Source organism: Saccostrea cucullata, unplaced genomic scaffold (genome assembly GCF_032062105.1).
Source record: "Saccostrea cucullata isolate Sc308-1 unplaced genomic scaffold, CSIRO_AGI_Scuc_v1 ctg5121, whole genome shotgun sequence".
Lineage (NCBI taxonomy): Eukaryota > Metazoa > Mollusca > Bivalvia > Ostreida > Ostreidae > Saccostrea > Saccostrea cuccullata.
In genome coordinates this window covers 13941-39237 of record NW_026929575.1, presented here as the reverse complement: position 1 = coordinate 39237, position 25297 = coordinate 13941, and the positions used below count along the sequence as shown (strand labels likewise).

Below are 25297 nucleotides of genomic sequence, written 5' to 3'. Positions count from 1 at the left end.
AACAGAAAAAATAAAATCAAGATTTTCTTACTAAACTGTGTATCGTACATGCTCTTTGTTTGCAGCTAGATTAATAATCTAAAGATTTTCTTTCAAACACTAAGCAATATTAAGTTATCTGCCATTCTCGTAGTAAAACATTTACTCGCACGTATTAAAAAAAATAAGCACCAAAAACACCGTTCTTTTTTATTTAAAAAATATTAAAGGCACAAGATAGAACATTAATATTATATTATATACTTTGCATTGAATGCGTCCTTTAGGGGCGAATTTTCCTGTAGAACAAATGCATAAGGTTTCGCACTAAAAACCTCTCCGACGGTGATCAAATTGCAGTACTTTGTCATTTCATACTTTATCATCGGTGTCTCGTGGATAAATGCAAATCCTTCCGAAAGAACACGATCCACGCCCTCCTTAGATGTTTTGAGAAAACCCGTTTCATTGATTTGAGAAAACATTCTGGAATAAAGGTCATCGAGGGGATAGTCCCACACAGTGAGGTCATTTCTATCGTTACTCTTCGCGTAACTCATATTCTTCCACAGCTCGAAGAAGTTCTCTTCAATGCCTTTCATACGGGAAAAGTAAGCTTCACTGACAGACCCAGCTAATGCAGAATATTTAATAGAATTCTGAGAGGCTAGCTCGTTTATGGAATGGATTTCAGTTGTTAGACGTTTGGATGTCATAAATGCAGCAAGGTTGGCTGTGTATGTCGCCATCATTATTTGACAAAAGAACCAGAATCCAATTACTAACACCCTTCCTGCAAATGTGCCGGGGGTTTTGTCTGGCCCTAAAACAAATTGTGTATCAATTCCCAATTCAAAAGGATTTAAAAACAATTAAAGTATGTTTGAAAAATATTGCATGTAAATAAATTAACACGTAGGATTCTGCTTATGCTTACCATATATGGTAATAGAAGATATAAGAAACCAAAGTGTGTCGCTGATAGTAAACACCTTGTCCTTATCTTTTTCTTTTTCTTTTGAAAACACTCGGTAGACCAGGATGTGAAACACATAGAGCATAATACCCGTTAGACCTAGGAAACCAAACCAGGCTAGCCACACAGGCCCGTCAAAGACGTCCACAAATCCAAACATTGAGCTAGAAGCAATGGTGCCGCTCATCAGGATCTGTAGACCCGCGTAATCATAGTAAGGGTTGGTAAAATCAATCACTTGTTCTCTCTCGGCTGTTACAGACACGGGGGCTGCCGCCAGATCGGCTTCCTGTTGAAGTATATTTCTTATTTGATCATTTTATTGGACAAGTTCTCTGATTTAAATTTCTTTAAAGTTCATTAGTTATCTGTAAACTTAATAAATATATATTTTTTACCTAATCCTAACATCTTAAAAGTTCTTAACTCTAACCTTATCCTTATCCTCTCACCCTAATTCCCTAACCCTAACTCAAGTCCTAACCCTAACATCCTAACCTTAGGCCCCCTGAACTAGCCCTAATCAAACCCTAAATACTTAATGCTTATCATTTATATGTACAGGAAAAAAAATCTTATTTCTTATAGAATGCAAACATTTTTGGCATATTCTGCGAGACAAAATTTAAAATATAATTATCTTTTCTTTTAAAATTCACAATTTTATAAAGATAAGAACGCTGTGGCTTATAATGTACGTATGTTTAAAATATGTTGCATTAATGGTAAATCTAAATTTTGAACGTATCTCACATTTATCATGGTTATAGATAAGATGATTAATGTAACAAATATATACATGTACCGCTTAAAGGCTTTATTTCTTTAAAATACTTAAAAATTTTAACCCTCTTTGGACCTCTCCTATGAGCCGATGACATGCTACATTACCCCTCTTGGACCTCTCCTATGAGCCGATAACATGTTACATTACCCCTCTTTGGACCTCTCCTATGAGCCCCGTCCAGGAACCATCCGGAAGAGCGAGACCGTACAGATTGTCACGTGCTTCACGGATCACGTACGTGAATCCTACCTCCTCAGCAATCTTATCGAGAACATCAATGGTATAGCCTCGAAAGAATGTCCCACTCTTGTTCACAACTTTTACTACAAATGGTGGCTCCTGAAAAAGATTTTATATGGTCAAATGTATGCACCGTGGCAACCGCTAATGATAAAAGGCAATGCAATGCACCGCTTAATGTAATAAATTATTGCATTAAAAGTTGAGATTCTCAACCTCTAAAAAATGCAATGATTTATGCCAATAAGCATTGCTTGCAACGTTTCTTCATATATATTCTATTATAAAGCGGTCGCTACAGTGTACATTGCACACAGAGCGTCAAGGAATAATATATCGGTATACATAAAATATTCATTGTTCTAAGGTTTAAATACAGAGAGAGAAGAAAGAAACATCAGCGACAGATTTGATGTTGAAAGCAGAATTGAAAAAAAACTCAGATTACATGGATAGTGATGACTGTTAATAATGATGCATGGGTGAAGGCGAAAGGTTGTGTAATCAAAACCACGTCTGTAGACCGAGTCCATGTTCCTATCTGAAAAAGTAAGATATTTGTCGACAAGAAACCAAAAAGAAAAAATATTACAAATGCATATTTCATATATTTCTGATTATTTCATTAACGTCTCAGAAATTGGTGTTTTTTTCTTTTTTTTTTCTTTTTTACATATTTCAAACATACTCTACAGGGTAAAAAACCTAAAAAAAAAAAAGTTACAGCGATTATTTAAAACAAAGCAACTGCGTTTGTACTTTTGCTTTTGTTCGTATTTTATCGATCCTCATTAAATCGTCGTCCAACTTAATTTCTTTAGTTGCATTGTAAACATGCCATGCCAGGTGCCTCAAAGCTGACGTCTAAAACGAAAGATTAAATATCAAATTCAAAATGCAAATATTTAACTGCACTTTTATGCAATTAGTGTAAGTTTCTTTTTTTCAAAAATTATGATTAAATATTTAAAAAATGTTTACCTCAGTAGGTACCGAAGGGAGGGATAAAGCTTTGATATTTTTCTCAAGTAAATGGAGACTTCTCAGCAATAATGCGTCATCCACCTAAAATTAATGTTTTTTGACATTTGAATAAAAGATAATCAAAAGTTTTGATGTGATTATGTATCCTTTATCTTATCTTACATCTACGAGTCAATCTTTGATGTTTAAAATCTCTTTAATAGATAAAAGTAGATTAAAACACATTCCATTTTGTACATAAGTCTTAAGTTTCCATTTACATATCTTAAGTCGACGGTGACATCAGTATCTTTAACGAAATCGTGTCGAAGACACACGACTGAGAAATTCAAACCCAAAATATCCGGACATTCTGTTTCGTCTGATGGAATCATCACCCAGTTATCTGTCCTTGTCACTGTTAAATTCTTCAGGTTTGAAAGCTACCAAAAAACCCCAAATAAACAATAAATGAAATTAAACATCCTTTGAATCCATCGTTATTAAGATATCTTAAGTCACGACGTAACTCACAATTTGTAACAAATTCCTTATAATGGCACCAGAAGCAAACATGATGAAAGAATCTGTGTTGCCATCCGTAACAAACTGCTTTATTTGAGATGGCACACTGCTATTTTGAATTGTAAACATCATCATCTTCAAGGTGGAATTGAATCTCTTTTGAAAAATGCTAAGATCGAAATCTGAAACAATATAATGACAAAATTATTTTAAAAAGATTTTTGCAGTACTTCGACAATTGCCTTATTTAACAATCCTTGATGGTGTGCATGTAAATATTTTCTTTCAACAAATCGTCACATTGCAACATGAAAATAACTTTTTGCTGGGCTTACCATACATGTGGTCCGTAATATAAATGACCGATGTGAATTCGCTATCATTATACTTATAGATCTGGTGGGCAATGTCCATGTATTCGGTCACTGATGGTCTTATCCGTATGCTGGGACGACAAATACTGGACCTTCCAGGGCGAGTCCGAATATAAGCTACACCTATGCTTTTTGCTAATATGCACAAAAGATCGGAGGGATTTCTTTTCATATCAATATATGACGAGGAAGAACTGTTTTTCTCAGTGAAACCTAGTAGGAAAAATGGTCAAAAGATATTTTAACTTAAAAATGCACTCCAAAAATTACAAACTAAGTGGTTAAAGGGAAAAGGGGCAATGTAATCATAGTTGTCATCTTAAAATTTTGCTTGTTTTTCATTGACATCAATCGATGGAATATTTAATCAATCGTAAAGTTATAATTTGGCTTTGTAATGAGGAATTACTTGTTACAATTTTACTCACTATAAATGCCAGGGGTTTCATTTTTCGTGTTTACGACAAAAGTGACTGGACTTATATCCATAGATGCCCACACTCCAAGGCGAGTGGAATTAAAGAATTCATTTGTGATATTATAGATACGCTCAGCTTCGTCTTCATCTACAAGGATATCTGGAAAAAGATAAAAATCATAATTGAAAACGAAACAATTTATTGTCCTGCAGTTATAAAATAGGGAGAAAACAAAGAGAAATCAAACTCAACATGCTCTAAGTCGATCAAATTGTTATTATATACATTGTGTATTGTAATGATATAAACCAAAACAATTTAAAATGTCAAGACATCATTATCCAAAAATACCGATATAATCACGTAAAAAAACTCACCTAGATGAAATGGAAAAGGCTGAGCAGACGTCAATGAAGATATTGACAAAATGGCGACAAGAAACATAGTCAAAACATCACTTTAACAAAACCTAGAGTATAAAAAAACATTTTGGAGACTCATGTTGTCTCTTATTTATCGAATTCTAAGTAATGGCGGAATGATTTGTTTTATTTTCATCTTTTACATAAAAAACTACCTATAAGTACAAATACAGAATAAGATAATTTGTTACACAGTTGTATTCTTGCGTAGTATGACGTCAAGCGAACAGAAACAAGAGGGCCAAAAATGGAAGACATTTAAAATCCCCTTCATATTTTTTTGACGTTTGAAAACATCAACTATCTCTTTATCTATTTATACTATTTACTATTTTTATGTATTGTATATCTAAATATATTATTCTTGATATGCTAAAACGAGAACGTGTTGCGAAACAGCCAAACTTGAATTTACTAAATTTTTCTGAAATCATGGCATCGTATGATCGTATCATCTAAAGTTATATTTAAAAATGTTTAGTGATAGTTTCGTTCATAATTTATTAATAATCAGAAATCCATATAATGAGTACATAACAAATAAATTGTCATGTACTCATTATATTATTTTCTAATTATAAATTTTAAATTATTTTTGTCCAGAGACATAAAAACAACCACCCCCTGGTGTTTATATCATATATGTCTCTGGTTTATATCAAAAGTTAGTAAAAGACCACACGGTATGATTTTTTTCAAGCAACATAATTGTAGATCCCATATACTTGATAAACAAATGAAATATATGAAGAAAACGAAAATTACAAAATTGCAAGCATATACCTCTTTAACAAGAGGTAGGATCAGGTGCAATGGAGTAGTGAGCATCCTATGCCGACCAATCATACCCGCGTGTGCTCCTTGTCAAGATCAAAAAACAACGGGACATACCATTTAAATAAAGCTTTACCCATTTTATAAAGTAAGCAAAATTCAAGACTTTAAATAACAGAGCAATATCTTTTTCATTAAGGATAGAAATAGAAAACAGAATGAAATATCAATACATTTCCCTTTTTACGATGGCTTTAAAAAGTTAGTTAAATAAAGAGGGATTTTAACAGTTCTTTAAATGATTATACATTTTATTAATTGTTAAAAAACTAATAACCCCCATCCTCCGATTCCCTCTCTCTTCACTCTAACTTTTCAGTGATTTTAAATATAAAATGCACAACATACACTGTGTTAAAATAAAAATTCAATTGATTTAGCTTTATATGCAACACCGTCTTGCCCGTTAAAAAGAAAGTCAAAATATAAAGTTATTGACACATTTTTGGACTTTAATGTGGATAACTGAACAGGTAATAATAATGTAGATACATTTGAATATGAACACTTTCCGTTAACTTCACATTTGATTTTTTGATTTTTTCCCTCAAAAGTGATCAAAAATGTCTTTATTTAATTACCAGCTAAATTATACAATTAACAATGTAAAATAATCGTAAAATATAGGCAATCGATATATGGCCACAGTGCAGGGGATGGGGGTGGGGTTGTCCGTGTATATTTCCGTAACATGTAAGGCTTTACAAGGCTTAGCATATCCAAGCTGCTGGCATGGGACCAGAATGGAATTCATACTCTGTAAAACTCACTTCATAAAATAAAATTTAGAAAACAAAATCATTAGAATGAAGGGAATTTTTTTTACAATTCAGTCATAAAAAAATATGATGAATTTTCTAAGATGCTCACATCCCTACTAAAATCTGACATTTCAAAACTCAGCCAGTTCAGAGACAATTGTCAGGAAATATATTATACAAAACAGTCATATTTAACTGACTGTATATTTAGGCATGAACAATTACCGGTATATGTTATTAATTTTTAACCCACACCCACCCCAACAAAATCTATACATAAACTGCATGATGCATTTTCAGTGGACCTTCAGATATCCGGACCCCAGATATTCGCGCTTCAGTATCCGGACGACTTTTCATTGGAACGAAATTTGTAAATGTAATTTTGTCTTGTTTAATTGGTAATTCAGGTATCCGGACGCTTCACATATCCGAACAAAATGACTGGGAACCAAAGCTATATTAAGTAAATTTCAGGCTCCACTGTATACTGATTTGTCTACTGGATGTATTTTTTAATAAATTTATGAGGAAAAAAAATCACGTGACACAAGATAGCGTTTTTTCACTGATTTAGAAGTGCCAAGAAATTCACAAAATTGTTTTGAGAAATTTACCCACCCTCCGTCCCCCTTCATACTCCATGATAAAAACATTGTAGTCTCAAAATTATGTTTTGTAATTTATTTATCATAATATATACCTTGTACCATCTTAAAGTGCCATCGTGCAACTTTTGTCTTGTCATCTTTATTTTCAATTTTTTCCTTTTTAAATACTTTGTTTGTTTAAAAATATTGGCAGCTTTTTGTTTTGACAACTTTGTGGTTTATATACTTTTTATTTGTCAAAATATTTTTGCCAAAGTAATGTTTGTTTGCAACAGGGGAGCTTCTTTGACGTATAACAAATTTAATACTTTTTGAGATATAAAGAAAAAACTTTCGGCCCCTCTAGGCCCCTCATTTTAGGGGCCAGCCCCTTTTACAAGATATCATTTCAAAGATCTTGTTACACTTCTTTTGTTCTATTGTTTTAACAAAATATTTCCAGGTAAAAAGATATCGTAGAAAAGGTGTTAAAAATTTTGAAATTCGCGATTTCAATTATTGGGCCATAGTCTAGCGCCAGATCACTGCGGCACTTACAAAAAAATGAAATACTTTATACATATCTATAGACTTTGTTCTATCATACCTGAAAGTTTCATGTTTATATCTTAAGCCATTATTGAGAAAGTCTGGAGACAACCTGACCCTTCCAAAATCATAAAATCGAGAATATCTCCAAACCGGAAGTGACGTCATCAAATCGGAAAAAAATGCATAAGGTTCAAATTATGTAACATAAGTCCTGAAAGTTTCATGAAAATCCATCGAGCCGTTTTTGAGAAAACACGTGCACAAAATCGGTAAGAAAAAAAAGAATAATAATAATAACTAGAGCGATTCGTTGCAAAATGGCAATCCGTCCGGTTTTTACCGGAAATACAAAGTGACGGAACATAAAAGCATTGAAGCTAATATTCCATTGACTTTATAATTTCAATTTTGCATAAAAAACTTCAAATTACATTTTTTGAAGGGTTAATGGTACCGGGTGAAAAATGACGGAGGAAAAATTACTTTTCATGCTCTGTGAGACACATATAACCCAAAAACTTGTTAAGAACGTAAAAAAAAACATGATTTTCCACTATTCCCGGATTTGTTCCGGAAGTGACGATTGTTGAAGTTTTTGCCTTCATAGATAAAGCTTGACATTTTGAACAACTTTGCTTCTTTGACATTACAACACACACTTTTTGATATAAATTCTTTTTTGGAAAAACCCCCCTCAATGTCCCTAATCCTTAGGGGCCAGCCCTTTTTTTGAGATATCATTGTGAAAGATGTGTGAGGGTTATACACTTCTTTTGTTGTATGTGTTATACAAAATATTTCTAGGTAAAAAGTTAGAGTAGAAAAGGTGATAAAAATTTTGAAAAATGTGATAGGACTTTTTTGGGCCATAGTTAGCGGCACTTCCGATAAAAATGAAATTTGTTGTACATATCTATATTTTTCAAACAGCAAAGTTTCAAATTTTTTGACCATTATTGAGAAAGTCTGCGGACAAACTGACCTTTCAAAAATCATAAAATCGGCAATATCTCCAACCGGAAGTTATACGTCATCAAATCGGAAAAAAATGCATAAGGTTCAAGTAATGTAACATATCCTGAAAGTTTATCGAAATCCATCGAGCCGTTTTTGAGAAATCGCTTGCACAAAATTTTGGTAAGAAAATGAAGAATAATAAAAGTGGAAAAGAAACCTAAGAATAACAATAAATTTTCACTTCAAGACGGAAGACGTTAACTGATGCTCTCGTTAGCATTTTTTAAAATAGGTTTCATTTTTGTATATTGATGGAATAAGACCAGTGTTGGAATAATTCCATTGAAAGGATTAAAAATAAAACTTAAAATGTGAAAAAGGCAAGAGAATTCTTCAAGATATAATTAGAAAGCAAAAAAATGTAGGATCTATCAATTCCATGGATTAACTTCCGGTTCTTTTTAAATATTTTGTTTGGATGTGCTCAAAATTGACCTTCAACCTTACATCAAGAATGGATAATCATCCCGCTGTTTCGATGGAAAATACTTATTTCTAGACAACTTCCGGTTTCAAGAAAATACTTCCGGTGGAAATATGTAAGACACGACGCACTCTTTAAATTTTTATTATGAACAATTACATTCATTATGAAATAAAAAAATTAAAAAATATATATATAAACTACTTCCGGTTTACAACGGAAGTTATTAAAAAATGAAACACGCTACGCACATCTAAAGGTCAAGATATACCATCCCTGAAAGTTTAACAAATTTATATTGAAGCATCTCTAAGAAAACTTCCGGAAAAATTTCATTTGAAAAACTGAAAATCGGCTGTAACTCTCTGAAAAGTTTGACGTTTTCAAAATGAAAAAAAATGACACAAGTTCAATTGATTTTACATCATTGCTGAATGTTTCAGGAAAATCCATCAAGGCGTTTTCGAGAAATCGTCTGCACAAAATCGGTAAGAAGAATAATAATAACTAGAAAAGAAACTCGTTGCGAGCAACGAGAGGTCTTCCGTCCGATTCTGAAAAAAACCCGCAAAATCGAGCTGAAAAAATGATAAAATTTTTTATGGAAACAAAGGAGATTGAATCCGGGTCGCCAGTATTGAAATACAAAGCGCTTACTGTTACGCTATTGGGACCACATCTCTAAACATACTTGTACATTACTTCTGAAACAATTCCTCTGTCTTAGAATAATGAAAGACGGTCACTATTCATAATTTTGCGTTAAACGCCACAAGTAAATCTTCTCGCCAAACTTGCTCACGATGATCACATCGGAATTTGTTACTTGAGTTTTAACAGTAATTTTTAGGAAAGATAATCTATTATTGATGAACAGATGATACTGTTTTCTTTCCTTTATTCGATATGTATTAAACTTTTTATTCCATGTAAAACCATATACAGGCATGCCATTGTTATATATTTCTGCACTATTGTCGCCATTTGTCTACTACTGAAGTCGGCCATGATACATTATTTCGTGCCAAACGTCACAAGTAGTTCTTCACGCTATTCCTTGGAAATGTTTGATCTATTTAATGGAGCTGATATCTTCAATGAAAATAAAAGATGTATGTACTTATAACCGGAATTACGAGCGTAAGAAAGTATATTTATCACATTATGCAAATATAATATCGTATACGGCCAAGTAACACTAAAGCTGTGAATTCGGTTAGATTTTCCACGAATTTTGTATCCTGTTTACCCCCAAAGTGGAGATGAGTTACACGTTCATGAAAAGACTGGAATGTTTCACTGAAAAAAAAAATACTCGCCCTCCGACGGTCAAGGAATCTGATACTCTTCATGTTCAATAACTTGCATTTATTACAAGAATATTTATATAACCTTTAATAAACAATCTTTAAAAAAATGTTTTTCTTATTTTTGTCTTTTCTATTCATTTAATATGTCATAAGCCTGCGAGGTAAAATAAAGAGAAGTCAAGTAATACTTCAGAAACATAGTGAATATTAAGTCAGGCAAGTTTCTTGAAAAGCTATTACTTATAACCGTGGTTTAGGATAAGTTTCCCTGGTGCAAAACAAAAGACTGTAGTCGTCATATTTCCACTTGTAGTCATGTTGTATTCTACTATGAGATGCAGACAAAAACAATTTCAATAGCAGTTTGAGGAAACCTCAAATTAAAACTATATTCAATGCAACGTAGTTGCGATGTAGCAATCTAAAGAATCCTTTACATTTCATAAATCTTTTTGGTAGAAGTTTCGTTCATCTAAACGCTCAGCTGACCTTCTAGAACCCGACTTGCTTAATGGCGGAGTTCACGGAGACGCCCCGCCATCTTGGACACGCTTCAGATTTTTAAATGCAAATATCTAGTGTGTGGATTGATCAATTCTAAAATAAATTATATATTAGGCCTTTCCAGTAGGGTCTCCATTAAAATTAATTATATCAAAGAAAAATATTGAAAAACAAAAAAAGGTGAAAAAGTGCACATTTTGAATTCACTTCCTGTAGCGACCGGAAGTACTGACGACGCAAACGAAGGCAAAATTGCACATCTATAACTCATGGTCTATCATCTCTAATAAGTCTCCAGTTAATATCTTGAGCCGTTTTCGAGAACATTCAAAGACAAAATTGCATTTTAAAATCAGGAAATTGCCCATAACTTGGCACTGGTAGCGAATTTTCCAACAAACGGAATTTTATATAAAATTCATATAGTGACCTATTATTCCTGAAATTTTCATTGAATTCCACCGAATAGTTTACGAGAAATCGCCTGCACAAAATTTTGTCTAAAAAAAAAAGAATAATAATAATAACTAGAAACGATCTCGTTGCGAGCAAAAACGCGCTAACCATTACGCCATCGGGAACACCGCTTCAAATTTTTAAATGCGAATATCTCGAGATTGTCTTTATCAATTCAAAAACAAATTACATATTTCGCATCCTATTAAATGTCTCTATTATCACTGTAAAAATCAAAGAAAAATAATGAAAAACAAAAAAGTTGAAAATTTTGATTTTTTTGATTCGCTTCCGGTAGCAACCGGAAGTACGACGACACACGAAAAGGACATTCCGCATATCTAGAAGTCATGTCCTATGTTCTCCAACAAGTCTCCAGTTCATATCTTTAGTAGTTCCTTAGATCTCGAACTGACAAAATTTCATTTTAAAATCAGGAAAATGGCCATAACTTGGCACCGGAAGCGATTTGTTCCAAAATTCTTCCAAATGTAACAATGGCATATAAGAGCGCATCATCCCTGAAAATTTGATGAAAAACCGATGAATAGTTCTCGAGATATCGCGTGCACAAAATTTGTCTAAAAAATAAGAATAATAATAATAATAATAACTAGATACTCTTGTTGCTACAGCAACAAGTAAGGTCTTCCGTTCTCCTCTATTTATCTGTATGCAGGATGTTTTTTTCTATTTTAAAAAAGACAGACATATAATAAACTAGTAGACTAATTGTTCAGTGAACAATTATCGGCCTTTCTACCTTTTTATGCATTTCAATATCATTTGGGCTGAAAGAAGTAGAAAAAAAAGCAAGAAAATAAATAAAACAGGAAAATTCTCATTTCTCTACTAGGATTTTAGATCGGGCTCGCAGTTGGTATAAATATACTCCAAACAGACTTCCTGGATTATACGAGTCGACTCGGGGACAACCACGATTTCATTGATCACGCAAAGAGAGCACGTTCAAAACATTGTAACACGCTCCTAGGTGTATATATGAGCTTGAATGAGATTGTTTTCGAGTTAAGATGTAAGTGGTAGGGTCTGATTAAAATTACGACATACCTAATAATATAAATAACATGCATTTGATCTGCGCATCAAGACGGAAGCGTAAGTGAAAACATTGTGAAATGTCCCATGTGTACCTGCATCATATGTGCATTATACATGTATTAAAGAGATGTTTGAAAATATCCGATTTGAGTTGTTTTATGTTTGAAATGGATGGCGATAAATTATTTAAGAGCATGTGAGAAACATAAGCGAGACATGCAAGGCAGTTTGTAATTATGGAAAAGGAAAACAGAGAATCGGGTTCGGGTTTTAACACTCCTGACCGACATAGGCATGAAATTTAATGTAAGTAGAATAAATAAAATTCGAAACAAGTAATTCTAGATGGGAAACACAGGGAAGAAACGTGTATTTCTTTTTACTATGCTGAAAGTCGCTATTTCTTTGGATTGTGTTATTCTAGAAAAAAAAAATCAAATTTCAAATGAAATCAAGATTCATTCTATTAATATTAAATCCGAATAAAATTGAAATAAATTCCATACACTAAAAGAAAGCAAGAGTACTTGGTATTAAAATGTCGTAATAGAGCAGGAGAATCGAATGATATTAACAAACATTGCAAAAATAGCCAATACGGGCTTTAATTAATTTTTATGCTCAGCAATACAAAATTTCAGACAGAAAAAAAAATGCAGATTTTGCCGATTTTCCCTAGAATTTCATTATATTTTAGAGACTCACCTTAAAACTCTCAGGACACTTTCTTGGAGGTCTTTTCTTGCTTTAACTTCGAATCTTATGTCAATATATTGTGTCGTTTGACTTGTAGACATTTTCTCTATACTGCTGTTGATTTTTTTTTAAGAAAGGGGGGAGGATATAAGCATTTGTTAGAGTAAGAGTTGCAAATACCTCAACGACATTAAACTTAATTGTGACCTTTGGGTCAATATGGGGTCATTTATCAAGGTCAAGGTCATCCAAAAGAGAGAGAGAGAGAGAGAGAGATAAACTTGAGATTAACACTTGAAGCTGAATCTAGATAAAGGTAATGAATATTTCTTTATTACTTTTTGAGTAAGGGGTCAAAGGTCAAAGTCAAATATCAAGGTCAAAGGTCAAGGTCATTTGGATTTTAAGCTTAAATCGACAATTTACCTAGTCTTCCAATGACCTTGACCTACTCTTCAAGATCAAAGGTCTAAACATCTCATGCAGTTGTGAGTCATGGACATTTTCTCTACACCACGCCGTTCAAAGCGAGGTAACTGCAGTTTTTCTAAGCTATCTATAGTTGGGAAAAAACGTTATTTAATAGATTCCTTCAATTAATATTCAATGTAAATAAAATTGAAATAAACGCTACATACAAAGGAGATCAAGAATACTTGGTATTAAAATTTCGTATTTGAGCAGGAGAATCGAATGTTATTGACAAAAAGTGAAGAAATACCCAATACAAGCTTAAATTAATTTTCATGCTCATCAGCACCTAAATTTCAGACAGAAAAAAATGTAGTTGTTGCCGATACTCATTAGAATTGCATTATATACTTCAGAGACTCACTGCTAAACACTCAGGACACTTTCTTTGATGTGTCTTCTACTGCAATCCTTAAATGTCATGTCTATCTGTGGCGTCGTTTGAACTGTAGAAAATTTTTCTAGCTTCCTATTGATTTTTATAAAAAGAAAAAAAAAGGGGGGGTTATATAAGCATTTGTTAAAGTGAGAGATGTAAACATCCCCACGGACTCAAGCTTGATTGTGACATTTGGGTCAATGGTCAAGGTCATTTATCCAGGTCAAAGGTCAAGGTCATTCAAAAACCTTTTGAACTCGACTTTAACACTTGAAGCTGTATCAAGCTAAATATAAAAAAGTAACTCTTGGGTAAGGGTCAAGGTCAAAGGTCAAGATCAAACATCAAACTCAAGGGTCAAGGTTATGCGGCATATATAAGCAATTTAAATACTTTCCAATGACCTTGACTTTTTGACCTTTGGTGTTGTTTTATTTCTTATAATTGTAAGTTTTCGTTGTTTTTACTTTTTTTTATTTATTTTTGGTGGAGCTGACATATTTCAAAACTACTAATCAGATGCAATAAAGTAATGAAAAAAAATTGGAAAGAAAAAAGTTGGAATTTTCGATTTTTCATATCACATCCTGTGACGACCGGAAGTGACAGCGGAGACATTTATCCCTATATCTGTTGTTCACTCTTCAAGGTTTATTATTCATATAAGTTAAGTTACCATAACCAACATCTGGCTATGTTAACTACTCAGTTTGAGGATAGGAAATCAAGAGACCGGAAATCAATTTTTAACAGATATTTGTAGTTACTCTAGACATTTGCAGTCTGAATTACATATTCTAAAATCATTTCAAATACTCTTTCTTTAAAAGATATTTATGGGATAGTATCATACTCAATTTATGAAGTTCTTCTCTCATAACCGGAAGTTGCCGTTTTTGTTTCTGGTGGGACGGACATATATCAGAACAACGGTTACCAATAAGATGCAATAATGTGATGTCGAGAAGTATTCCAAAAAGAAAAGCTGAAATTTCTGATTTCTTTGACCACTTCCTGTGACGACCGGAAATGAAGGCGAACGATCTTAACCCTTATGAGTTTCCTTACTTATCAAGATCTATTACTCATTCAAGTTTGGCGTCTCCATCTCTTACCGTTTCCGAGATCTCTTTGTGATAGCTTCTCATATTGAGGACAGAAAATCACGCGACCGGAAGTGAATTTTACAAAGATATTTAAGGTTACTGTAGACATAAGCACTCTTTATAACATATCAAAAAATCACTACAAATACTTTATGTATAAAAAATATTTATGGGAAAGAAAAATACACAAATTATGTAGTTTTTCTCTTATAACCGGAAGTTGTCGTTAAAGTTTCCGGTGGGACTGATATATTTCAAAAATACAAATAAGATGTTATAATGTGATGCAAAAAATGTTTCACGCAAGAAAAGTTAAAAATTTTGATTTTTGGATCACTTCCTGTGACGACCGGAAGTGACGGCTGACAATCTTATTCCAACTGAATTTGCCTACTTATCAAGATCTACCACTTATATAAGTTTGGTGTCTTAATCTCTTATCGTTTACGAGATCTAGCTATGATAACTTCTTATTTTGAGGACAGGAAATCACGCGACCGGAAGTAAATTTAACAAAGTTATTTGACGATACTGTAGTCATTTGCAGTCTGAATAACATGTCCAAAAATCATTACAAATACTTTATCTATAAAAAATATTTATGGGAAAGAAAAAATACTGAAAATATGCAGTTTTTCTCTCATTACCGGAAGTTATCGTTTTTGTTTCCGGTGGGACTGATATATTTCGAAACTACAAATGAGATGCTATAACGTGATGCAAAAAAAGTTTCAAAAAAGAAAAGTTGAATTTTTCGATTTCTTTGATCACTTCCTGTGACGACCGGAAGTGACGGCGGACTGTGTTAACCCAAATGGGATTGCCTACTTATCAAGATCTATTACTCATATAAGTTTGGCGTCTTTATCTCTTACCGTTTCTGAGATATGACTGGGACAAAACTTTTTTGAAAAAAGCGGAAATTGGACATATCTGACGACCGGAAGTGACTTTTGAAAAACTGAAAACTGTATTTTAAAGATATTTTTACTCTCTATCATCCCTGAAAATTTCATGAAAATCCATTCTGTCATCTCTGAGAAATCGTCGAAAACAAAGAGGGAAAAAAAAAATAATAAAAAGAAAAAGAAACAGTAGAATCACTATAAGGTCTTCCGTCTGAAACGGAAGACCTTAATAATAAGAAACAGTAGAATCACTATAAGGTCTTCCGTGAAGACGGAAGACCTTAATAAAAGTGAAAAAGAAACCTAAGAATAACAAGAAGGTCTTCCGCTTAATAAGAAACAGAGTAAAAACAATATGTTCCCAAACTCCGTTTGGGGAACATAAATATCAATACATTTCCCTTTTTACGATGGCTTTAAAAAGTTAGTTAAATAAAGGGGGATTTTAACAGTTCTTTAAATAATTACACATTTTATTAATTGTTAAAAAACTAATAACCCCCATCCTCCGATTCCCTCTCTCTTCACTCTAACTTTTCAGTGATTTTAAATATAAAATGCACAACATACACTGTGTTAAAATAAAAATTCAATTGATTTAGCTTTATATGCAACACCGTCTTGACCGTAAAAAGAAAGTCAAAATATAAAGTTATTGACACATTTTTGGACTTTAATGTGGATAACTGAACAGGTAATAATAATGTAGATACATTTGAATATGAACACTTTCCGTTCATTTCACATTTGATTTTTTGATTTTTTCCCTCAAAAGTGATCAAAAATGTCTTCATTTAATTACCAGTTAAATTATACAATTTACAATGTAAAATAATCGTAAAATATAGGCAATCGATATCTATGAAAATTGGTCCCCTACGAAGTTTTCCGATTCCACATTTTTTTTTTTACACTTTAATAAAAACTAAAAAAAAAAACAATCTACACCCCGTTTTCTCAATATAAGAGACACTCCTTCAGTTTTTTTAAATGGAGTATCTTTCGTATATATTTGTCGTTAAAAGATCTATACATAAGATATAAAATAACCTCTACAGTACACTACAATACATAATGTTAGAGAAAAACACCGGTGGGATTATGAAGAATCATTCAAGGAAATTTTTTCAGCAGATTGAATCCTCTTCTGTCTTAAAAGTGGATAAATATAACATGAGAATAAAATTTCTGTGACGAAAGCGAGTATTGCAAGTCCAGTAAATGCGCCATAAACAATGAAAATTCCGGCCATGCTGTCTATCTGTAGTTCTGTGGCAGTTTTCTTCGAATGTAGTGCGTCACACTCGCTTCCAAGAGGCCACCATTTGGAGCGAAATTTGGCAATTAAACCTGCCTCTATCATTGTAATCATACTAAAAAAAAAAAATTACAATCATACATATCAGTAACAAAGAAATTTTAAAATATGTTTTCGATGTGTATTGAAGCAATTATTACCATCTTCATGTAACTTCTCTTTTTTATGTCCCACCTGAACGGATTAATTTTTTTTCGGAGATAACCAATTATTTGAAATACCAAGATTAAAATACATAAAACAAGTGGTTAGGACTTTTAACTCAGTTCTACTCATTCATGGTATTCGATCTTTCGAATTTCGAGAGAATAAGATTCAACTGTACTTACTGTAAATTGAATGCTGTTTTGAAAGCATCTTCTTAAATGAATAATGAAGGATAGTCCTGCTTTATTAAAAGTCTCTTCAGCAACCAACATATTTTGACAATCTTTTAAAACTTTATACGTAAGTTGGGACACATCTGTCATGTAGGCGTATTTTCCTGTTTTTACCAAGTCGTATCCTGCCTCTGTAGTCTTAATAACAGGCATGTCGTCCATTTTTTCTCTTATTTGCTTGTATAATCCACCTTTTGCTCTCTGTTAAAATTGATATAAATTTGATACTTAAAGACAAAAGATATACTCAAGCATTTGATAGATAAAGATAATATACATGTAAGCAGAACTTTTAAGACAAATTTACCTTGAAAAGAAAATCGAGATTCGAACCCGTTTTGACCAATGGCTTGTAATCAGATGATGCAGCTAATTGCTCAAGATTCTTTATTGGTGATTTCGCTGGTGGTATTGTAAGATAGGCTGCCAAGTTTGCAGTATAAAGTTCCAAAAGAAGAATTGTACACATCCACCAAATACCGAGCACCACTTTACCTGAGGCTGATGTAGGAGTTGAGTCTCCACCAACTGAAATAAGGAATAAAAATTGAGTCTTTGCTCAATGGAGTACACAATAACTTTCAACTACTAATTTAGAGCTTTTCTCAGAATATTTAATTCCATCCATGGTATGTTATAGATTAGGCGATAATGACAATAAGCTAGAAAGGTGTAGAAAGCTTTTGACCCTTAGATGAGGCACACTTTTATTTACAAGTTTCTCTTATATAATAAGCAAGACATGAGCTTTTAGGGTTCTGTTAATATAACACACAGAATTTGCAGATATATCCAATGAACTGTTCAAAGCAGTGGTCATCAGAATGTTTGTACACGGGTCTCAAATGTCTACCTGAGATTGATAAGATAGTGATGAAAACATACTTTGACCAAATAAGGCTCCAAAGCCAAGCCAAACATTTTGATGAACAGGTTTATCTGCTTCTCTTGTGTACGGACTCAGTCTGGACACAATAGACAATATGATTCCTGTAACCACAATAGATATTCCAGTAAATCCAAGAAGTAGACTGAAATGGTAGAAACATCCGAAACATCAGGTCAGCTTTTTGATCAGCCTTTTTCATGATTACCAACCCCTTCTTCTTGGAAGGGTGTTAGAAAGTCAATAACTGTTTCTCTCGAGGCGGTAACAGTAAACGGTCCTACCCCTATATCGGCCTCCTAAAACAAAAGCGTTAAACTTTGTAAAATAACGATTTCAGCATAATGCATTACACAAATAACACAGATTCATTCAAATTACAATGTAAGTCATAAGTAAAGTACATTTGTTAACACCTCAGCAGAGGTCTATTTCTTTCTTTTTTTAATTCACAGATTTTATTTGTGTTTTCACATATACAGTCTGAATTAATTTTCATTCAGTACAAACTTTCATTTCTACTTCCTTATAATTCATATATTTTATATTCATATGATATCGTTAAAAATAAAAATTGGTATGTTTATCTGTCATTTGTCTTATCCCTTTCTAAAATCATTATCAAAATTTTCCGATTAAATTGTATTTTCTCTATGTTTGGTGATCAAAAAGTTCGCAAACTATCATATCTACAAAACAGTTTTTTTTTCACAATTCAGATTAGACATAAATTACACACATTACCATACACAAGGCCTATAAATAGCATATGCTGAATAAAAGTTTCTCTCCTTTTTGTGATGCACAATGTCAAAATGACGTCACTATTTAGGTCACTTGTTGACGCAAAATGGTTGTCTCAGTCGAATTCGTTCACCAAACACTGTACAATTTATTGTAATATCTACCCTCTACCGTATCATATAATAATTTGTACACAGTTTATTGAGATAAATGAGTTCCTATAAAAATATATCTTTATATTCATTTTAAAAGTATTTTGACAACATTTGCATATATAAAGATCAGTACGAGTATTGTCTACTAAACATCTTAAAGGAAGAAACCTGAAAAATATATCTTTATATTCAAGAACATTTTTGACATTTGTATATATAAAGATCTGTATGAGATTATTTTCTGGGGTTAAATAAGATCTCTCCTGAGACAGAAACATTTGTTGTACTTTGCTTATTTTTGGAAATACTTTATCTTACAATGGCTTCCAATTCTATTTTAAATTGGAAATTGGAAAAATTCATTTTACAATATCAACATCAGAATAAATAGTTTGGTCTGTCAGCCTGTCTGTTGATTATGTTGTTCCGCAAAAACTTTAAGCATATCCACCACTTTTGAATGGTTAGAGCTATTGGTATCCTATTTCACAATATACAAAACATTTCTTTTGCTATCTATATTTAACCTTTTGACTTTGATTTTGGAGTTTGACCCACTAGAAAAATCTTGAGCTCTAGTCATATACATGTATCACACAATTATTCCTTATGACAAGGTCTTTCTTTTCGGTACCCATATGTTTTATCCTGGCTTAGAGTTTGACGTACATTTGTGAAAAAATACCCTTGCCGTTAACATCTGAACGGTTGATGCTAGGGCTTTAAATTTTTCACCTATAATTTCATGATGCATGTTGCCTCAATATATTTGATGAAAACAGTTTGACTTATGTCCTTGGAGTATTATCTTTTAACAAATTTTCTAATTATCTGAATGGCTGCTGTTTTTCAGATATGTATGTTTTCAATTCGATATACCTTAAAAAGTATAGTTCTTGACCTCTCTTTTCGAGCTAATTATATCTCTTCATGTTTCACCTCTGAAAATATATTTTTGAGACACGTGACTTATTTTAAGTTGACTCTGTTACATGTACCCCTTATGCTGATTTTAACTAAAGAATCATTAGTACTAGTCTCGTTCTCACAAGAAGTCAATGAGAATGTTGACCTTTTAGCTAGAAAAGTGAGTACTTTTCGACTCTGGAACAATACAATTTCTTTTCCTAAAGGTACCAAATTTAGTAATCAAACATCAAACTTGTGATTTCTTTCCCTAAAGTCTCTATTACCATCACATTCAATCTGGCAGCTGCCTTGCGATATTAGTACACTTGTAATAACTGATGTGGTAGGATATCCTCTAGGTATATTCCTATATTCAGCTTTAGCTATTTCACGTCCCAGCAATCAAATGAATATTTAAAACAGCTTAACAACGCATTGAAATTCCCTGAGCCTGCTTTTCCGATCCATTCGTATTTAATCAAAATCCGTACAACGTAGAATACAGCTTAAAGGGTGAAGTGAAGCATAGGCAATTTAACTAAGTGATAGGTGTGTTTGATCAATATCATTGATGAAATATTTTTTTCCTCCGTTTATAAGCTAATATAAGTAAACATTATTGAATAATTTATTTTATTCAAACTCTGATTATTTGGTTGTGACATTATTAATCTAGATGACACGATAAAACATTCCATTTCCTGACTATGGTGAGTTAAATGGCGCCTGATGAGAGTAAATTATAAAAAACTAATTATTAATATGTATAATCGTCTGTTTTCAATGTTATTAATTATAGACAAAAGTGATATTGATTAAAAAAGTAATTATTTCTATTAAAGATGAGAAAAATTTAATTTTTGATTTCATGCAGGTACCTTTTGAAAGGTATCAATCGTATTATTCACATTTAGTGCAGTAAAAATCACCGCCATCTCATTTTCTCCGTTACTGGAATTAAGAAACGCCTCCATATTGCTGACATTGCAAAGAAGAAAAGTACTTGAGAAAATAGCAGCAGAACTAAATTGATCCACCAAATGCTGGATACAATATTCATCTGTAAGAAAAAATATCGTATTTGTACGAAAGCCCAGAAGGCTCATTCGAAATTCGAGATTCAAAATACGAGATTCAAAATTCGAGATTCGAAATTCGAGTTTCGAGATTCAAGATCCCGATTAACCAATCAAAAGCGGGTTCAACATTTGATTACTCCCTTTTATTATGATTTTACTATCAAGAAATCGTTGAATATATTTATAACAAATGAGTCATTTGATTAAATTACAATGCAAGAAAGAGTGTTATATATATTAGAGGGAAATTTAAATAATCATTGAATTTTTGATCAGCAAGATATACTTCAATTTATGTTATGGCTTCTTAAATATTAAATAGAATACATATATCAAGAGTATATATATTTTTTGTATTGTCTACTTTGTTTAAGGGGTTGATGACATATAAATAAAGTTATAAACAAGTGTCAAGTGTCTAAAGATTAACAATAACCGCACTCCTACCCACCCCACCTGCCTATTTTTCCAAACACACTGAAAATGTTCCTTCGTAAAACTTGAAAGGCGACGTAGTATTGATAAACAAAAATCGCATTCGTTTTCCTGAGAGAGGAAATACATAAAAATTTACTTATCTTCATCTAAGGCTTTGATTTCTTGAATTAATTAAAAATTATGTCTACAATACAGATTGGCAATATGAATTAAAATAAATGCCGCATTTATGTTTTCTGATATCAAATAGTAGATGAGTCTAAATTAGATGCAGAACTATAGCGTTATGGTTTTATATTTTTGTCTCTGACCATATCGTTATGGCTGAAGACTAAAATATACTCGTGAAACCTTATAACGCTACAGTTTGATTCAGCAGTCAAGTCTCACTGCACAAATGTACCCTTTATAAATGTAATGAAATATATACCCTTGAATTACTGTGCAGTGTAAGGGCGATTCATAATACTTCGTATCTAATTATAATCAAATACAATCTCGCTCAGCAATGATCTGATAAAAAAAAAAATAGTCGACCTACTTGTTCCGCAAGTCAATGATAAGACCATATAATAGTCCATATATATGTATTTACTATTTTGTTTAATGAGAAAAATAAGATTATATATGTATTTTTCAAAATGTAATCCAAATTTTATTTTCATTTCGTTTTAATACATAAAACATTTTTTCTTGCATTATCATTTTAGCAAATGACCCATTTGAAATAAATATATTCAACGATTTCTTGATAGTAAAAACATAACAAAGGGGAGTAATCAAATGTTGAACCCGCTTTTGATTGGTTAATCGGGATCCTGAATCTCGAAACTCGAATTTCGAATCTCGAATTTCGAATCTCGTATCTCGAATGAGCCTTCTGGGCTTTCGTAGATTTGTGCATATTAAACATTCTGACATAATGATGCGAATGCCAATATTGTTGATACCGGGTAAGTATTCTTTAAACAATCAAATTCTTTCAGTTTTATTCAATATAAGCAAAATGCATTACATCTATTAAATCTATTTGTCTTTTAAAAATGAGGCATGAGTCTTCTCTAGTTAAGATCGAAATAAAGAGTCCAAATATCTTTGTTATATGTCGTGTTTACAAAGTAATGATTGTGGGGAAAATAACATAGGGAAAAAAAAGATTTTCTCCATGGCTCATTGCTAATAGAAAACAAATAGTTACTTTAATTTAAACATAACATTGGAGACCTCTTTTAATTAGAATGTTAAACAGAATGTTCGGATTCACTACTGGTTGAAAAAAAAAGAAGTGATAAAAACAAACCGTAAGAGTTGTCATAAATAACGTTGACTGCTTTCCAATTTTTATGTGACGCAATAGAAAGAAACGCTCTGTTTATCAGACGACAGTCCTCAAATATGGATAACATTGGAGGCGAGGATGGTGTGATGCATGGTTTTTCATCTTTGGTGATAAGTACATGAGGTAGATTTAATGAGCTGGCATGATTGCTGAAGACAAGGCCCTTGTTACAGGAAGTGAATGTAATGAATCCTAAAATCTCAGTTCCTGATAATTCACACACTGCAATGAACAATGTAAAAGGATATGTAGAGAGGAGATAACTATTAATTGAGGATGAACAATAGTAGATTTTGTCCTTTTTATACTAACGACTTATTGTTTTATTTAAATTTAGTTTTGAATACTGTATACAGGGTTTATTTTTGCACCAGATTATTTTCGTCCTTTCACACTTGAAGACAATTTTGCTTCGTTTTAAATTTGTCCAGTCATCGTTTTATTTCAGAAACTATACTGTATTCTTTGAATTAGTCCCGTTTTAAGTTCTCCCAAATGAGGGTGCGGCGAAAATAAAATGGGGGGTAAAAATTTCCCTGTACACAGTAGATCAAACATACAACAGTCATAATGACATAATTACCTTTACATGTGAAGTTGAAAACGTCACTTCCGTTGAGGTAATATTGGTATGTCGTGACATTGTTTGTAGGCAGAGAAACGTTGATAGTGGGGAGATCTTGCAAAGACCACTCGGATAAATCATACAAAACACCTAAAATGGATAGTTTTTTGTTTTACGCTTTAATAATTGTTTAATCTTTTCTTCAATTTCAAATAAAAATTACGTGAACAAATATGTTTAATTATCAGTTCATATTATAAATATTTGAATTTCCGTAAATAAATATATTAACTACTTTTTGCGGTTATGCAAGACGAAGATTATTTCGTACATATATGAATATACATAGGTCTATATATGCTGGCTTTTTAACTCTAAACTATAGATTATACTAAATTTATTTGCATTTAAATGAGCTGTAAAATTCTACATAATGACCTGAGATTTCTTTTGCCCTAAAATTAATGTTTATACTAAAATAATGCCAAAATCAATCAAAAGCACAAATTCAGAGTAGAAACAAACTTATTTCTGTTAACTACTCTTTCCTCAAACTTTTTTTTTTTCAATTTTTTTAAATTAGTGGAAAAATTTATGAAAATTAATCCATTTTGTCCTTTTTCCTCTTTGTATGTGAATGTTTTATTAAATTATGACTTCAATTGTCTCACTAAACTTAGGATTTCTCCGAAATTGGTTAAAAATAAAAAAAATCAAAGATCTTTTACTGAAGGTAACCAATGGAATAAATCTAGAAAACACTCAAAAAAGCAGGAAGTGTAAATTATACTCTATAACAAGTACTTATTTACAAGTATATTTTTAATTTATTTAAAAGTCAAATACTCACCGACATGGTATTTCCCCAGAGATATGCCAGTCTTCAGGACCAAGATGACAAAAATTTCGAATAACATTTTAACAGGGTCATGTCAACAATTTGGACATTTGTTAGAATACCTTTGGAGACTGGGAAAGTCGCGTTCGAATCGATAGTTATAGATAATGAACGTTAGAGACGCGTGGTCTAGTTGATGGAGCGATTCGGATTCAATATCTTACCGATTGGTCAAATTTTTAACAGACAAATATTTCAGAAAATTTACACTATATCAAGCACATCCAATACAATATTTTATGAAGCGTTCAAACTTTCGAACTGGGTGCATTTTTAGAGAAATCAGAAGTAAATTGTACTTAAACAAATTGATTTTTTCTTCCACTGATTGAAAATTATTTGGTGCATAATTAATAAAACATGCCAATCTTTTCAAGTAAGCATTTCATTTCTACAGTCAATAGTACAATGAAATGAAATATCATTACACATAACAAATAATGTCAATGGTGCATTGAATAAGTTATTTTATTCTTTTATATCTTGCAGAATATGTAAATCGAAAATCGATGCTATTTAAACAATCATTTATATTATAATGGTGTAAAATACTTAATGTTGTGGGAATATAACATCTTTGTATATTGTTAAGTTTTGAAAAGAAAACATTATTATCGAGACTTGCTTTGTTGTTGGATAATATTTGCGACACATATATACAATCTATAAACACATTAAGTAAAAGGATATGTAAACATCCCTCGATATGGAGCATAAAAAAAAGCACCAGAATTGACTTTCTTTAATTTAATATAGAGTATTGAACATGCTTATCTGATCAATAAATAAATCAAATGAAATGTATGTGTTTTTCCCTGATAACATTTGAAT

General features: G+C 32.1%; 2 protein-coding genes and 1 pseudogene across 2 annotated transcripts; all 3 read right to left on the bottom strand.

Annotated features, from left to right (window-relative positions):
- Positions 1 to 243: 243 nt before the first annotated feature.
- LOC134281264 (ionotropic receptor 25a-like) lies at positions 244 to 4707 on the bottom strand (the record flags this gene model as incomplete). Its single annotated transcript, XM_062763741.1, has 11 exons — positions 4641 to 4707; positions 4273 to 4422; positions 3806 to 4057; positions 3480 to 3652; positions 3227 to 3388; positions 2964 to 3047; positions 2742 to 2846; positions 2431 to 2523; positions 1890 to 2081; positions 917 to 1244; positions 244 to 802 (listed from the first exon to the last, which is right to left on the bottom strand). Coding segments are annotated over exons 1-11 (2165 nt in total), but the record flags the coding sequence as incomplete, so codon positions are not given.
- A 12099-nt stretch (positions 4708 to 16806) lies between these two features.
- On the bottom strand, positions 16807 to 21121 carry LOC134281263 (glutamate receptor 1-like; annotated as a pseudogene).
- Positions 21122 to 21686: 565 nt separating this feature from the next.
- On the bottom strand, positions 21687 to 23734 carry LOC134281262 (uncharacterized; the record flags this gene model as incomplete). Its single annotated transcript, XM_062763740.1, has 3 exons — positions 21687 to 21772; positions 22965 to 23225; positions 23587 to 23734. Coding segments are annotated over 3 exons (495 nt in total), but the record flags the coding sequence as incomplete, so codon positions are not given.
- Between the last annotated feature and the right edge of the window lie 1563 nt (positions 23735 to 25297).